Consider the following 17,102-nt stretch of genomic DNA (forward strand, 5'->3'; position numbering starts at 1 on the left):
TGGGCAGGTGACTAGGGCCCACTGTTATCAGGGTCGCCTCGGTAACTGCAGCAGGCCAAGATGAAGACTTTTAAAAAAATTCCTACAGGAATACCAGGAAAAAGTGAAGACAAACCAAGAGGAGCATTCAGTCCATTGTTTTTTGCCTCGGAAACAGTCCCCTTGCATTTGTCGAACAGTAGGGCAACTGAAAAAGCCTTTTCTCTTCATCTTGGCTCCCACTCTCATGACTGAGTTCTTGCCGAAAAGGTTTCAATTTGGGGTAGGGATTACCGGAAGAAAGTGCCACACCATCCACAATATGATCTGTTTATTGAATAAATACATGCACTGACATGTAGAATTGAGCAAAAAGGACGACTTGCTCAAAAAGGCCCCTTTTCACTCTGATTTCCACTTTCCTTGGTTGCTGTAACTATCTTTACAAACAATCAAGTTGAAACAAAAAAGCAACTAATTCAACCCAAATCCAATTGCCAAATACAGTCATGTTTGGATTTACATTAACCAATAGTAAAAATGCTATTCTTTGCTCCCAAAAGCAGAGCAGTTTTACACACATTTTCATAGCACAAAATATAAAAACGGTGGTATAAGCATTTTGCTTTTAATCATTTGAAAAATTAAAACATTTAAACTTTCATACTTTTAAGGCACAGGATAAACGAAGTACATGAAAAGCTAACAAGAACTGGCTTTCAAAACTGCCCTCAGCCCCCCCGAATTTAACCCAAAAGGAAAGGTGATACATTCCCTCTTCTCACTTATACCACCGCCAGAAGTGAAGAATGAAGGCAATGAAGACCCCTTCTTTCCAGTTTATAATACCTTTTCCCTTTAACCGTAACCCTATCCTTCTTTCAAAGCATCACTCTGGAGGCCACAAGGTAGCCATGTGGGAGATGGTGTGCAGTGACTCTGACGCATAAGGGCACACAGTCTTCTTTTCCCAGGAACGTGAGGGTATTTTCAATTAGGATCAGGGCTGTGATGTTGGGGAGAATAGGGTTGGTGAAATTTCTTTTTAGTTGCTTGAGAGGCCCCTGGGACAGGCCTCATCATTCAGGACAATTACTTAGCACCCACTGAATAGCAAGCACAGAAATAAGCACTTGGGAAAGTAAGACAGAAGACATACAATTACTGCTCTCCAGGTCCTTATAATCTCATGGGAATGGGCCAGCCTAAACAATTGCCCAGTTTACCCAGTGATTCCAGGGGCCCACCTTAGAATCACCAACTAAACCTTCCTTCAAGATACTGGGTTTCTTGAGAAAGACAAGAGTGTATGAACTGAGCCCCCGACTCCTTGGGGAAAGTAACCAAGGATTTCAACCACCCGAAACCGGATCTATACATCTCCAAGTTGGACTCTTTAGCCACTAAAATATGCATCTTGTTATCTATTTAAATATGTTGTTCTCCTCTAGTTGTACTGCCCTCACATATAAGTAAAATACCTATTTCAAGTTTAAAAACAAAAAAACCCAAAACCCAAACATGCAGGAAAAGAGAGAAGCACAAGTCACTCAGGATTCGGGGTGGAGAGCAAACAGTTTGTACATTTCTCCTTTCTGGTTGTGGCAGAGACCATAGGCCTTGTTATAAAAATAAGTTTTTAATACTGCTAGCCCTATTGATCAGATCTTTCCCATATTTGAAATATACGTGTCCTATAATCCTGGAGTGAGAATTTTATAAATATAGGTTTTCTTTCTCCCTGGAATAGTTACCCACACTGTACATCCACTGAAAAGAATCCGCTGAAGCCTTCTAGCAAATTTTCACACAACTGGAAATAGCAGAAACATCTGGAATTACTTGAACACATCAAGCCATCTTCATTTTGGTTACAGTGAAAATGCAGTGTGAAAATACTGAGTCCACCACAAGCAGGGTGTGTGGGGGTGAGAGGCAGAGGGAGTGCTGACAGGGATTGAGAGGGTTGAGATTAAAATCAGATGGTTCTGAAATCAGGTTCAGAGAACAGCCACAACCAACAGTAGGCACTTTGGTAGGTTTGGTCATGTCACGTTCATCATCAAATTTCCTAGCCCACTATTTTCTACATTGAAAGAATATCATCAAGTAGATGGGTCTTTTGAAGCTTAAATTATAGTTCTATCGCTGGTTGTCTGTATATTTTTTCTCCCAAAGGAATTATTTTACATGACCTAAAAAAAAAATCCCTCCGGTCCAGGGAAACTTTTCATCACTTAGCCTTAAAAAAATTCTTTTTTTTAATTGTTCATATGTTTGCATATTTTGTGTATGTTTGCATTTTCCCCACAATGAGACTGGAGTGAATCTGGCAGAAGTACTGAAGGCTCTTGGGTAATTCGGTCCTTAGGAGTCAAGAAAAGATTTCCAAGACACAGACCAATTTTATACCATTAACCTCCCCCACTCCCTGCGCCATGTCCCCAAACTGTTGACAGTATAGAGGGAGCTATATTAAGGCCAACAATTGCTCTCACTGAGCAACAGACTAATCCTTTTGGACTGGCTTTCTGGTGACAACTTTTGTGTGGTGCAGAATGCAGCAGTATTTCACTCCGAGGGTTACAAGCCCAGCTGGAACTTTCTGTAACAATGGGGACAAATTCTGTAAAACACATCAACTTTTAATTGGATACTCAATAACTCTTCCAGCTCACCTCATGACCTTCTCAGTAAACACTTTTTGGTCTTCAATATTGGGATCTTTTACACTTCAAAGAAAGCTGGAGCCTGAACAGTAACTACGAAGGCTGGCCCCCAGGATATTAACACTTGACAAGTGGTTATGTAAGAGACCAAATTTCTAAAGTGGAAGAAGCCTGTCCTCATGACCCTTTTAGGAAATGCATAAATCCGTGCTCTAGATTACATGAATAAGTTACAACAAGCAATTTCAAAAAGTGAATAAAATATTTTACCGTAAATAGGTCTTCATTTCCGTGTAAGAAACGCTAGATTTATACTCTGATTTGTGGATCTTAAATCTTCTTCATATAATATTTGTATATATCTTAGTTCTAAAACAGTTTTGCTTATAATACTCTATATAGAATGACTTTTTAGTGAAACAACTTTATATTTATGTAGAAATGCTATTTTGTACATTTTCTTTCACTAGCCTAAGCGAAAGAAAAATATTAACTTTTTACGTCTTTCAGGTTTGTTTCTTTTTTAAAAAGAAACACCAAGGGTCACTTAGACCATTTTGCTGCAAAAACAAAAAAAAATATCTGTCATAGGAATTTTTCATGCACTCAGAAGAAAATATACATTTGATCCATTTTCTTCTGACCTCACACTAGCATGGAAAGATTATAAAAAAATAGAATCTATTTACATGGTACCATGTACCTTGGTGATATACAAAACAAGGCAGGAATAAAGCAGAGCATAGATTGACTGTCTAAAATACACGACTGTCATTCAGTTCAATTTAAACACAACAGTTCACTATCACCCTATTGCACATAATAATGATACATATAATATTTGAGAGCAAATTATAAATTTGAAATTTAACAGTAAAATTGGTTAAATCTGCATAAAATGTCAAAGTGTTAAAATTTATAAAACCACTGGGGTGTTTAACTAAATACATGAAGCTATAAAAATAATAGATACATCTGTGAGAACAATGCATTCAAAATGTATAAAGATTGGCTAAATACATAATCTGAGGAGAAACTCTTGGTGTCCGAAGTGGTCTAGTTTACGACATGTGGCCGTGAACCATCTTCAGTTAAGTCATACCTGAGAGAGAAGGTACAACGGTTTATTGATACGGCTCTGCGACTCTCTGGAAAACAGCCTCGTAACTAAGGAATCCATACTTACCACTGGGTCCAGCCTTTAGCGAGTTCTTCTGATGCCAGAGCTATTAATAGCTATGAAACAAAAATGAATCGAGAGCCTCAATACATCAGTTTTTCTTTTTAAACAGGGGAGGGCCCTGTTTCCAGCTTGCATTTCATTCCCCTTTCCGCTTAATGTTTCTTCCATTTTTGTCCACCTCATCCCATCCTGCTGAAGTTTCCTTCCTCCTTGTCTCTCTTTTTATTAGGCTTTTTCGTTTTTTCCCCCTTTGTCTAGTAACAACAACTTCTGCTTTTGCTTTAGGACCTTGAGATCAGGTTCACGAATCCAACAGCCCTTTGGTGCACTGGAACACTTACAGTACGTTTTTAGTAAACACCACTCAAGTCACTTCACTCCCTGGCCAATCAGTCATTTAAGGCACTAGATGCAAAGCTAGCCACTGGCTTCAACTCATTCAACCTTTACAAGAACTGCTAAGGTACTTGAAGTTGAGCTTTACCTCTTAATGACAATAATAATTATAATTAATAATGATGGTACTTGTTAAGCGCTTACTATGTGCCAAGCACTGTTCTAAGCCCTGGGGTATATACAAGTTAATCAGGTGGGACATAGTCCCTGTCCTACATGGGGCTCATAATCTTAATCCCCATTTTACAGATGAGGTAATCGAGGCCCAGAGAAGCTAAGTGACTTGCCCAAGGTCAGACATCAGGCACATGGTGAAGCTGGAATTACAACCCAGGTCATTCTGACTCCCAGGCCTGTGCTATATCCACTAAGTCACACAGCTCTTCTGCCTTTTCTGATGGTACTAACTGGAAGAGAAAGGGCCCACACTGGCCCCGCATCTAGGATTAGCTAAAACTCAATAATAATAATGATAATAATAATAATAATAATGTTGGTATTTGTTAAGCACTAACTATGTGCAGAACACTGTCCTAAGCCCTGGGGTAGATACAAGGTAATCAGGTTGTGCCACGTGAGGCTCACAGTCTTCATCCCTATTTTCCAGGTGAGGTAACTGAGGCACAGAAAAGTTAAGTGACTTGCCCACAGTCACTCAGCTGACAAGTGGTAGAGCAGGGATTCAAACCCATGACTTCTGACTCCCAAGCCCGGGCTATTTCCACTGAGCCATGCTGCTTCTCACTGAAAAAATAGATACTCTGCAGACAACCTCATCATCAAAAACAGTTGAAATGCATTAGTTTCCTTGTTGCAACTCTCCAATAACTAGTACAGTATCCTGCACACTATGGAGTTCTATAAATGCTAATTCATTGATGCTGTAAAATTCATTCCTGGATACCAAATTGCTTGGTTTTCTCCACCCCAGTTACCTTAGGATATTCACCCTCTTTAGGTGATAATCTGAAGGATGACTACAAAAAATAAAAGTACAGCTGCTCGCCCAAAGTTGTTCAGGAAAGTCAGAACCTTCTTTTATAAATTATATTACTGTTTTTCTCCTGCTCTAGACTGTAAGCTCATTATGGGCAGGGAACATGTCGGCTAATTTTGTTGTATTACACCATCCCAAGCACTTAGTATGGTTCTCTGCATGTAGTAAGCACTCAATAAATATCATTGACTGACTGACTGATTATAAAAAGTGCTTACCTTGCCAAGAAGCCCTTTGTCTTTGGACAAGAAACCACCACTGTTTTTCACAGCTACATCCAATGTTCTCCTTTGTACTTCTGGTAGCGAAACACTGAAATCAAAGCTGACACAGAAAATGGAAGATGTTATCCGAGGGACAGTTATATGTCTCCAGCTTGTGGAATACAAAAATAGTGGAGCTCAAACTGTTGTGGAGTCAAGACTCCTTCAGACTTCATATTCTTCAGATTCTTCAAATGTTAACTTAATCTCTTAGCCTTACCTACCACCTCCAGAAGGACTGATTTCAAGTGTATAGCTTAAAGGATAAAGCCACTTTCCCAGAAAACATAGTACTTAACAAAAAACTTTGGAGTTGGGCTCAAGAAAAATGAGGGACATTGGAAAGGGCAAATGTGTAGCGTTTACATTTAAGCTTTCACTTCAACTGAATTCTACAGACAGTTCCGGGGTTTATAAAAAACACCACTTTTGTCCCGAATTTTCACATAAATTCTGTGTTACCTTTTCATGCGCAATGCATTAAGGAAATTGATTATATGATGTGAGAGGCAGCCAGCCAGCTGTCCTCTAAATGTTCAGAACTCAATGCATTTTCAATTTCCAAATATCGCAAGTAACAGGCAGGTCCCTTCTCTGATCCAAGGTAGAATTCAGAGAGATTTCTGGAACCAACCCCGTGGTTAGAAAGGAACCTAGGAGGAGTTCCCTTTTCTGCAGCAGACTGAAACAGGGAATGGAATATTTTTAATTGTACTGCCCTTTCAAATTCCAAAATAAATTTGAAATTCACCTAGGAATATCATGCATTTCTTTTCCACTGAATTGTTCCTGCTCTCATTGTTGTAGAAATACCTACTGACACATTCCCAGAGCAAAATTAAGAATCAAAAATGAAGAAAACCTGACACAGACAGTAAAATTCATATGACTCAAATGCCTAGCCTCTTAGCTATGCTCTTTTAAAAATGCCACTGGGTTGGGAACCATCACAGTGGTTCAAATCCCAAATTGATCTTAAATAATTCTACTCTCTCAAAAGTTTGTTAGTCCAGCCGACCGGAAGATTTTTTTCCCCCCCAGTACTACACAGGGGGGATTCAAGAATAAATAACACATTTACATTTGGGGAAAAAAAAATTAGCTTAACTACTACCACTGAAAACATGGGAATATGGAGGTGAATCACAGGTAGCCTAAACTTCAATATAACAACTGGCATGATAACGAACCCTCTGGACTATAAGCTCATAAGGGAACGTGTCTGCCAACTCTCTTAAATTGTACGCTTCCAAGTGCTCACAGTAAGTGCTCAATAAATACGATTGATTCCCTTGGATTTATTCTCCATGCTTTTTCCAGAATTCAAAGACTGTTTTTCCTGATTATTCTTCCTTGTATATGTGTGTAACTAAATACATTCAAAGTGCAACAGTTTGCCACTGAACTTAGGGTATTCATTGGGAATGGACAGCTGGAGAAAAAGAGTTCATATGCCCCTTTAAGAGTGCGAAAGCTCTGAATAACTATTCTGTTTTTGGCATTTATATTCCTGTACATCCAAATCTTGGGTCTAACTTATGTAATTCTTGGGAAATATCTTGCCCAATTCAATTGGCATAGAAGATGCTCTCTGACATGGTACATTGTGAAATGGCAGTAAAGTTATATTAAAGAACCTCTGGTCGAACACTGGATTTAACGTTTTCTTTGATACGTGGGTTTTTCTTCTCCCGGATCTTCTTTTATCTGGCAGTAAATACATTCGGACATAAGGATCAGAGCCATCTTCAGAAAAAGCAATCAGATTTCTGGAACGGAAAACAAAAAGGACACAAGATTTTACACTTCAGAAATGCAGGTCGCCTAGTGTCCCGTTTCAGTTAAATGCTTCAATTTCCAACACTGCCTATCAAAATTCCAGTAATATTTACTAAATGTTAAATTGAACCCAAAGAGTTCTGCATCCCTCTGTGCACATTTTGGCTACCCCCTTCCTCCGAGTGCTTTGTCACCATTCAAGGAAGAGCCCCGCCCACATCAGCCAAAACAAGCCGGATTCTGGCACTGTGGGCCTGGCTGACCTGAAGCTTCCATCAGTCCAGGCTCACTTCCAAGTGGGGGCCGTTAGGACAACAGACCAAGTTTTCCCGTGGGCTGGTGGGACTACAAGCCCCAGGGAGCTCACACTCTCTCACACCTGCAAGACTGAGTGGTACTGCTATGCTCACCAGAAGCCACCATTCCCAACTAGCCCTCGATCAGTCAGAATTAAGGTTTGGGCCTATCCAAGCTCCCCCAGTCTTGCCAACTAGCCTTTGCCTCCTGTTCATCGACTCATGAGATCCTATGCCTTCTAATCCCTAAATCTCTTTCTTGTTCCCACGTTCAAATTGTTGCTGTCACATCTTCCTCTGCAAGAGGAATCTCTGCAGCTAAATTCCTCATTACAGCTGAGTCACTTAATGCCTGTCTTCCATAGCTTTCTCCTCATGCCTCCTTCTCCCTTTTCCCTCTGCCTTACTTGATCAGTCTCCAAATACTGCTGAATCATTCTTAGCTGCCACGATCAACTTTTAATAGTTCCCTCTTCCTTAGGTTTAAGAAAATCTTCTTCCAAAATAGATCAGCATACGTTATGCTCACCTGCAAGAATGCACAACCACAATCAGCTTGTTTCTTTGGGAACTGTGACGAATAGTCAGTTGAATCTGCCCAAGGGGCGACTGTCCCAAAGTTGTCCCACTGTGGGAAACAGAGAGGATATCAATCCTACGTGATCAGAGCTGCCCCTAAAACACGAATGATTAAGATATTCTAGGAAGACTAATCCTTTATATTTCAGCTTGGAAGAAAAGGAGACCCTTGACTACCTAGAAGGATATTCAGCCAATGGAGTATGGTGTCAGTGTCTCAGCATCCAGACTATAAACACAAACCGGAACTTCGAAAAAAGAGTAAGCGGTTAGAATTTCCTCCTGTACCCTGAGGGTTTCAAATAGTTTAAGAGCTAATTCCTTTTCAGTTCCTCAAACTTCCCCAATACCATTTTTATATACCGCCCACAGAGTATCCAATATAAACCATTCACAGCATAATAGGGCATTTGAGAGCAAAGCCTCTCAAACTTTATATACAACGAATAGCATGCTTTATGGAGGCAGCGAAGACCGTCCTTTCCCTTCATCTTGTTTCCACTTAGAGGACATGTCATCAAGCAGAAGCTGTGTGGCCTAATGGATAGAGCACGAGCCTGGGGAACAGAAGGACCTGGGTTCTAATCCTGGCTCCGCCACCTGCTTACTGTGTGACCTTGGGAAAGACACTTCACTTCTCTGTATCTTTGTTACCTGATCTGTACAATGGGGATTAAAACTGTGAGCCTCTTGTTGGACAAGGACTCAGTCTAACCTGATTAGTTTGTGTCTACCTCAGCACTTAGTACAGTGCCTGGCTCATATTAAGTAACAAATACCAAAAAAAAAAAAGTACGATCAGAAAAGCCTTTACAGATCTTGGCAGTGTGAGAACCACTTCCCTAAATCAATAGTTCTCAAGTTTCTCCTGTGAATATGCCAACACAAGGTTTTTGAGAAATACTGGTCCCCACCGTGAAAGCTCAAAGGATTGGTAGTCCTTTTGACACTGATAACAGGCAGGGCTGCTTGAGGAGGGGGTGACTTGTCAGAAAATGGTTTTCATGGGGGTGGGTGTCTGCTGGACGAAGGGTGCTGTGGGAATCAATTTGATTGAGGCTGACAAGGGTAGGATTACACAGGCGTAACTCCACCAGATCCCCTCCAGTGCGGGGAAAGGAATCTACACCACAGAGACCTCTGTAAACCAGCAGAGATCACCATGGCAACAAACTCCCTCTAACTCCCTCTGGGAGAAACTGATTGTGTTCAGAGGTGAGGGAGTTGGTTTGCAGCTGGCTCAACGCAAGCAGTGTAAATTCTTTCAGTTTATCATTCCCTTTCCAATGCCATTATGATGTGTTTGAATCAGGAAATTTCTTCTAAACAATATGAGTGAAAACTCTCCCAAAGGTCAAACTAATTCCCTTTCACTAATCTGAAAAATCAGAGAGCTTTGGGCAGCCTGAAGGTAGAATTTACAGTACAGTCAACCCATTTTAGAGCCCTGCTACCAAATCAATCAACTGTATTTACTGAGCACTTACAGTAAGCACAGCACTGTATTAAGTGCGGGGGGGGGGGGGGGGGGGGGCGTTTATTTGGGTGGATTCACCCCTCCCTATTTTGAGCCCAGGGAGCCAGCAACCTCTGGCAAGTGCAGGGACTGTTGAACCATAATACTGGCAAGCCTCCAGGAACAACCACTTATTTGAGGTCTTGTTCCATTATGACGTGATAGTGGGTAACCTTTTGCTCTTTGGGTGATTTAAAAGTTATTTTCTAAGGTGTGGCTCCCACAAGGCTTCAGGATCTTGGCTGGAGCTGGGTTCAAAGCCGAGTTCCAGAAAAATAAATATTAACTCACTTAGGGATTATACATACACTACAGACACATGACCCTCAAGGCCGACAAGTAAATTGGGGGGGAAAAAATGGTGCAGCCAGGGAAGAAGAACAGACTTCACAACAAAAACACTGCCTTATGGTCCTCCTTCACCAGTTTCTTGGCCTGACTCCTTGTTTATCTATTCCTGGAATCAAATATTTTCCAGGCTTTTATTTAACAGCCAATTAACAGCTGTGTCCTAGTGGAAAGGACACAGGCCTATGGGACAGAAGACCTGGCTTCTATCCCAGCTCTGTCATTTGCCTGTTGTGTGACCTTGTGCAAGTCACTTAACATCTCTATGCCTTAATTTCCTCATCTGTAAAATGGTATTCAATAAGTGAATCTTTCTATCTCTCTTTCTCCCTCTCTCTCTCTTTAGAGAGGAAGAGAGAAAGCAGCTCCAGAAGTTGTGACTGTTAAACATAAGAGCACAGGAAGAATCAGCCTTTGAGTGTGCATTTGTTTAACTATTTATAGCCAGGGCTGTGGGTCTGCACTATCCTTTTCTGTCACTATAAATTATTTTCACCATCAGTAGCATCTCCTTGGAGGACACAGGACAACTATAAATATTCGATTCCTAAAACAAATTTCTTCCACAAGATGCCCTGAAAGATTGGATCATTGAACTATGCAAACCATTTCACATCAATGTTTGGGTTGTTTTCATGACAGGAGCCAATCTTAAAAGACTTTTCTCTCCCAAAGAAAACAGAGACAGACTGCTTCCCTCTGGTAACGGCTCATCCGTGCCTCTCCAAAGCAGAACTGACAATAATGAAACAAACTGAGTACTTAAGACTCTACTTTTCAAGCTGTCGTAGTCTCTGCCGCAGCTCCTGGGTGGCAATGGGCAGTGATATGTCCGAGGCGATGCTTGGGGTTGGCTCCTTGACAGAAAGATGGCTGGGGGAGTAGGCAAAATTGGAAGCATGAAGGCTGGAGGAACTCCTGCTGAGCTCAGTTGGCCACTGGGGACTGGCATTAGCCGGGTGGCCTTTTTCTCCCAGGTCAGCCTTTCTACTATCAGTCACTGGGGTGGTTGGGACGGTTTTGCTAGAGTCGGCTGTGGTGGGCGTGGGGACCTGAGATTTGACAGATATTTTTCTCCCTTCTTTGGAAACTGAGGGTCTCTTCACTTGGGCTGAGTGTTGGTAATCTGCAGGTCTTTCTTGCTTTTCAAGATGAAGAACCTAGAAGCAACAGAAACCAAGATGGTTCACAGCAAATGTTTGACACAGAACACCATTTTTATCCACTCCCTGAAAAAAATGCTTCACTGAAAATTTGGTATGGACATTTTCTAAAATGGTTTGAACACCCACTCTAGGCAAAGCCTGGGAATGGGTACTTCAGGGAATAGCCTTTCCAAAGCCAACTTTCTAAACTCCCTCAACTAGTTTCCACCACTCCTTCTTAACCTGCAATTTCTTATCATCAATGGTGTTTACTGAGCACTTACTGTGTGCACAGTTCCGTACTAAATGCTTGGGAGAGTACAATACAGCTCTGTTCTGAAACTTAATCTGGTCAGTGTGAAGCAGCAGGACCTAATGGGAAGATCACGGGCCTGGGAGTCAGAGAACCTGGATTCTAACCCTACCTCTGCCACTTGCTTGCTGTATGACCTTGAGCAAGTCACTTAACGTCTCTGTGACATACTGGACAAGGATTGTGTCCAAATGATTAATGTGTAACTACCTCAGCACACAGAACAGTACTTGACACAGAGTAAACACTTTGCAAAAGCCATGGAAAACATTTGTGTACAGGACTCCCCTCTAGTGTACCATTTTGATTACTCCATTACATTCTCTCCACTGAGTCCCCCTTGGAATTTAATCTTAAGAAAGTGAAAAGGGCAGAGCATCACGAGACATTTTTAATGACCATATTCAGTGGTAAAACCATGGTTAGAGCAGGATCAAGTTGCACTGCTTTCACTGGGCAGTTAATTGTGACCCATGTCAATGCAGACAGGATGCATTTTCCTTCAAATATCAGCCTTCAGTGTTCATTTATTCACCTTACGGGCACCTCCATGACACTAACTCATTCCTATATTTGAATTCAGTATAATCATTTTGAACAGATTTTCCCAATGAACTGCAGCATAAGTGGCCCATCAACTTTTTTTCTTCAGAATTCACCAACTATTTCTCCACCTCAAAGCTCTTTAAACTCCATTTCTATTTCTCCCTTAATGGCCTTCTCTTCACCACTTACACATTTTTTGCCCTTTTGCCTGACCTATGCATACATTTCATTTATTAAAATTTTCTGAGCAGTGCCCAGAGAGCTTTCTAGAAATATTTACACAAAGATTACTCCCCAAATTTACATGCAGAACCAAAGGATCATCGACAGAGGAATCCCGTTCAGTCCCCAACTTATTATTAGGTTAATTTCAAAAGTGATAAAAAATACCCTGAGTGCAATCTTCATTTTTATAGTGCTGTTGGGACCTGAATTACTGAGTTGGAACCGTTGATTCATAGTTAGATCGTCACTTGCCAAAAGCTGGCTGAGAGGAATCTTCAGGTTCCCCAAGGAACACTGATGCTGTTCATCCTTGACCTAAGAAAAACAAACAAGAAGCACACTCAGTTTTGAGAGGGGAAAAAGAAACCCTAGAAAACGAACAAAAATTACCATCTTGATGAAAGCCACTCTATCCAGGCAGATATTGCTTAAGTCCAACTCATACAAAACAATGTCTAATGAACAGAACAGCTCTTCTGTTCCAAACTTCCACTCCACCTCCCTTTTTACCATAAGACAGCAGTAGCCACTTTCTCCAAGCTCAGAAATGATGGATTCTGTCCAAATCTATTGAGCATGGAAGGAAAGGTAGTCTTTCAACACTTCTCAAACCACCAACCAACACATTAACATTCACAACGCAAACCTAAACTTTCTAAAACTGTGCTTGGAAAAACTGGCTGGAGAGCTTACTGTAATCTACCTATTGCAAATGCTCAAAATGCACATAATGTTATTTTCCTTCAGTGCACTTGTTCAATAGATGAATATGCTGCCTCCTTACAGTATGCAAATCATCTTGGGAACATTTTTACATCCCACTTGAACAGAGCTATTTTCAGTAATTCATAAAATAAATACGAGAACAGGATCTCCAGAGATTAGTCTAATAGCTTTAGGGAGGAAATGGCCACCACGGAATTCTCTCTAAACAAACACAGATCAGATGATAAAACAAAGGCACAAGGGTGGCCATCGGGGCTGTTTTTCTCAAAATGAAATAAAAGAAAAGAAAGATAGGTCTGCTAAGGGGCTGCTGGGTCCTAGCCAGGCAGCACATCTGTCCTACCCTAGATTCCCTACAGCATCTTTAGTGGAGGGGACTGAGGGAGGCTGAGCCCTGCAGCAGGGAAATCCCAGAATGTCGGCGGCACATTCGATGGGGGAAGGGAGGGGAGACTAGGGAAGCTCTGGCAAAAGCAGTCTGGAAGTGTCAGCACATCTGGCAGCATCACTCACTTGGAGGGGAAATATGTACCACTCCAAGATGAGGATATAATTAGTTAGGCAAGGATAGTGCAGGGAACGACTCATGAGTCCCAGTAAAGCTGCAGCACAATTAAGGCAAATATGTGGGGGAATGGATCAAGTAGAAATCACCAAGTGACTCTACTCTGATTAGGGGTTCTACTTGTATTGTTTGAGTTTTGAATCCACCCCATCTAAGAAAGATGACTAAGGATGTTCAGATATGAGTGATGAAATTTGGAAATGTTTGCCCAGTGGGATACGTGAAAAACACATTAGAGAAGAACTAGGATTAATTCCAATCTAAAAAAATGTGAAAAGATGAAGGATTATCAGATAGTCTCTACTTACACTGGGGAAAGATCGGTATTGTTCCAAAAGGAGATTTTTTTAGGATAAAGGAACTTTCAACAGTAAGTAGGGTAATATAGTCTTGTCTTCAAAGGGGAGGACGACTCTACTGCTAAAGAACTGGAATGGGTTATAAGATCACATTCCTTGAATAACTTAAGACAGACACCCACCTACCTGGAGTGGTACAGGAAGAGTTTGCTGAAATGCAGAGGGAACGACTGCCACCTTACAATTCTGGTCCTCTAACTTATGTATTATATTGAAAGAAAGCAAACAGTACCTCAACTTCAAGGTCCTGCCGCTTGGGATTGTGAATGAAAAAAGTAAAGTTTTCCTCCCACACAGGTTCATTGGTTTTGTAACGAATCTGAAACAAACATGTTATATAGAATATTTTAGGTTAAAAAAGGGTCACAGAATGTTGAAACTTGTGAAACATGAGAAGAGGCTCAAATTATTTCGATTTCTTTACTGGAATGTACTGAGGGGCAGTATGGCTTAGTGGAAAGCACATGGGAACTGGGATTCAGGAGAACTGGGATCTAGTTTCAGCTCCATAACTTGTCTGCCGTGGGACCTTGGACAAGTCGATTAAATTTTCTTTGCCACAGTTTCCTCAACTATAAAATGGGGTTAAAAATTCTTGTCCTCCCTCCCATTTAGATTGTGATCTCTACCTAGATCAGGGTTCTATACACTATTACTATGTCATAGCTTCCCCAGTCCTTAGTACAGTGCTTGACACCTATCATCCCTTAATAAATACAATCAAAAAATTATCCGCCTAATTTGTCCAAAAAAAATGAACACATCCATTTTTGCTGATGTCAATTCTCTTTAATGCCATCCACTGGCTATATGTTGGAATACAATGATAAGAAAAAAATCACATCATTTGCCAATATTTTTTCCCATGAATTTAGTGAATACTCATGGAAGGGGTCAAAAAACAGATTTGAAAATCCTTGTTCAGGTGGCAGTGAATACCCCTTTGAACCCTGTCCCAGCATAGTTACCTTAAATTCACATTTCTATCTCTGGTACTGGTAAAGGAATGGCATGATGCCATTCTCTGAGGATCAGAGGAATTTTCTCCTAGAATCTGGATTTCAGTGATACCTTTCTAAGGGGATGGGAGTTTCTCCTGAGATTGATAAGAAGGATCTACACCACCTTGTGGATGGGGGTTGCTGACCCCAGTTTTCCCCAGGGGCTCAGGAAGATTTGGGGCCTTATCCAAAAGTCCCAAGCATTCTGGAAAATCCTGAAAAAATCTGGTTTAGATCAAACTCTTTGAGAAGCTCCAGAATAGCTGCAGAGAAATGACCGCTGATTTAAACCCTGGGTGGTTTCTCCAAATTTCTTTGGCTAAGTGTCTAAGACGGATGTCAGCTGGATCTTATCTCAACCTGAATCCCAAGAGTTTTCCTGGACATCCTAAATCTGACTAGTTGGTGATATGGTGAGGAATTTCAAACCCTCTGGTTGGTATTAAATGATTACTATTCAGTATTAACTGACTGGCCATGCCCAGTGGGACTGACAGAGGGAGAAAAGATTGCTTTCTCCCTGAACAAAATCTTGGACTCTATATTTAATGTCTCTTAGGGAAATTGAGTTGAATTTCAATTATATCCAGGAGGAGCAAATGTGGTAAGTTATTAACTTACTTTTAGTTATTCAATGAGCAAGCAGTAGGTAGTAATTTTGCCACTTATAGCATTAACTGAAACCAGCACATTCAACTTTAAAAGTTTAAAGGAGACATTTGTTCATTAAAACAAAGCCAAAATATCATCAGTTACTTGCCTTGCTCTCCTGAGCTGTGTGTCCAACTGACATTTGAACAATAGGATTAGGGTTGCTGTTGATTTTCTTCCCTGACTGAAAGAATAAGAATAAATGAGCATAGAAAATATAAAGTTCATTTTGGGTCTTTTTAAAGTGCAAATTTCCTGGACATAAATCACAAATGTGTGTGTCTCTCTCTCCCTCTCTCTCTCACACACACACACTCTCTCTCTCTTTTACTCTCCTTTGATGCTAGAACAGAAGACAAAAATGCAAGCAGTCAGGGTATCCTTAATTGTTAAAGAAACAGCAACAGCATTATTCTCTACACTTGGGAATAATGCAAGAAAACTGTTTTTACCCTACAATTTAGAGTTGGAAACTTTTATAAAACTTTATTTTGGAAAAATTGAAAAAAAAATCATCTCAGTGTACATTACCATTTCCAAAGTTGAGACATCATTAGTGTGATAAAATGAATACAGCAGCATGGATGCAGATGGAAAAATATATGGAAAAAACCCAAATGTACGAACCATTTTTTTTCCTTCAGGAAAAGAAAGTTCTTCTTGGAAGTTGATCAAACACAACGGTAACCAAAACTTTGCTTTTGAATGGAAAAGGGAAATACACTGAAAAGAATCTAATACTGTAAAAAGTATTTGGTAAAATGCAATCAATGATATTCATTGAGCACTTATTCTGTGCAGAACACTGTACTAAGTGCTTGGGAGAGCATGATACAATAGATTTGGTAGGCACCTTCCCTTGCCCACTAAGAGCTCACAGTCTACAGTGTATTCCACATTCATTCAGCCCTCATAGATCTGACTTTTAATAGCCACCTTCATAAAATTCTAAGAATAAGCATTTCATTAAAGTTACAAAATATTCCAAAACAGTTTTATAAAAATGAAAAATGAGTAAGAAATAGACATTTAGTGCAAACAGCTACTTAAAGCAATAACAGACAACAGTATTAACTGACTGGCCACGCCCAACGGGACTAACACAAAGGAGAGAAGATTGCTCTCTCCCTGAACATCAATCTCGGACTCTACATTTAAATACACGGAACGAGGTTTACTCTGAACGAGGTTTACTCTGAACTCTGACCCATAAGACGGAAACATTGCTACATGTAAATTAAACATAAATGTTGTGTTAGTGAAAATTAATTGTAAAATCTCTAACAAAATTTTAGCGAGAACTGCCCTACATTTAATGCACCAGACTCCTAAACAGTTAGCTGTGTGCACAGACCAATGACAAGACTGAGAAAAAGACTTTAAGTTAAAACACTGGGCCTACCTAATGTGATTAAACTGTTCCCTGAGTATAATTTGCTCATCTTCTTTGTTTCACAGAGTGTAGATCAATTTTCAATACACCTCATTTGATGGAGTTTAAAACTTCTTGAGAACATATATGTCCCCCAAATCCAACATTACCAAATGCTCTTTCAAAGATGGCCC

General features: G+C 40.5%; 1 protein-coding gene across 2 annotated transcripts in view; it reads right to left on the reverse strand.

Moving 5' to 3' along the window:
- Positions 1 to 295: 295 nt before the first annotated feature.
- ESYT2 (extended synaptotagmin 2) overlaps positions 296 to 17,102 on the reverse strand; it is a 92,486-nt gene continuing 75,679 nt past the window's right edge. For both annotated transcript variants that reach the window (XM_029077445.2, XM_029077444.2), the window contains 9 exons: positions 15,646 to 15,720; positions 14,117 to 14,203; positions 12,400 to 12,549; positions 10,780 to 11,165; positions 8,092 to 8,190; positions 7,125 to 7,256; positions 5,443 to 5,548; positions 3,835 to 3,884; positions 296 to 3,750 (listed from right to left, as the gene is read on the reverse strand). In XM_029077445.2, the coding sequence (XP_028933278.1) occupies positions 3,705 to 3,750; positions 3,835 to 3,884; positions 5,443 to 5,548; positions 7,125 to 7,256; positions 8,092 to 8,190; positions 10,780 to 11,165; positions 12,400 to 12,549; positions 14,117 to 14,203; positions 15,646 to 15,720 (1,131 nt within the window). In that variant the 3' untranslated portion in view covers positions 296 to 3,704. The remainder of the gene's footprint in view (positions 3,751 to 3,834; positions 3,885 to 5,442; positions 5,549 to 7,124; positions 7,257 to 8,091; positions 8,191 to 10,779; positions 11,166 to 12,399; positions 12,550 to 14,116; positions 14,204 to 15,645; positions 15,721 to 17,102) is intronic.

The sequence above is a fragment of the Ornithorhynchus anatinus genome, chromosome 13, assembly GCF_004115215.2.
Source record: "Ornithorhynchus anatinus isolate Pmale09 chromosome 13, mOrnAna1.pri.v4, whole genome shotgun sequence".
Taxonomy (NCBI): Eukaryota; Metazoa; Chordata; class Mammalia; order Monotremata; family Ornithorhynchidae; genus Ornithorhynchus; species Ornithorhynchus anatinus.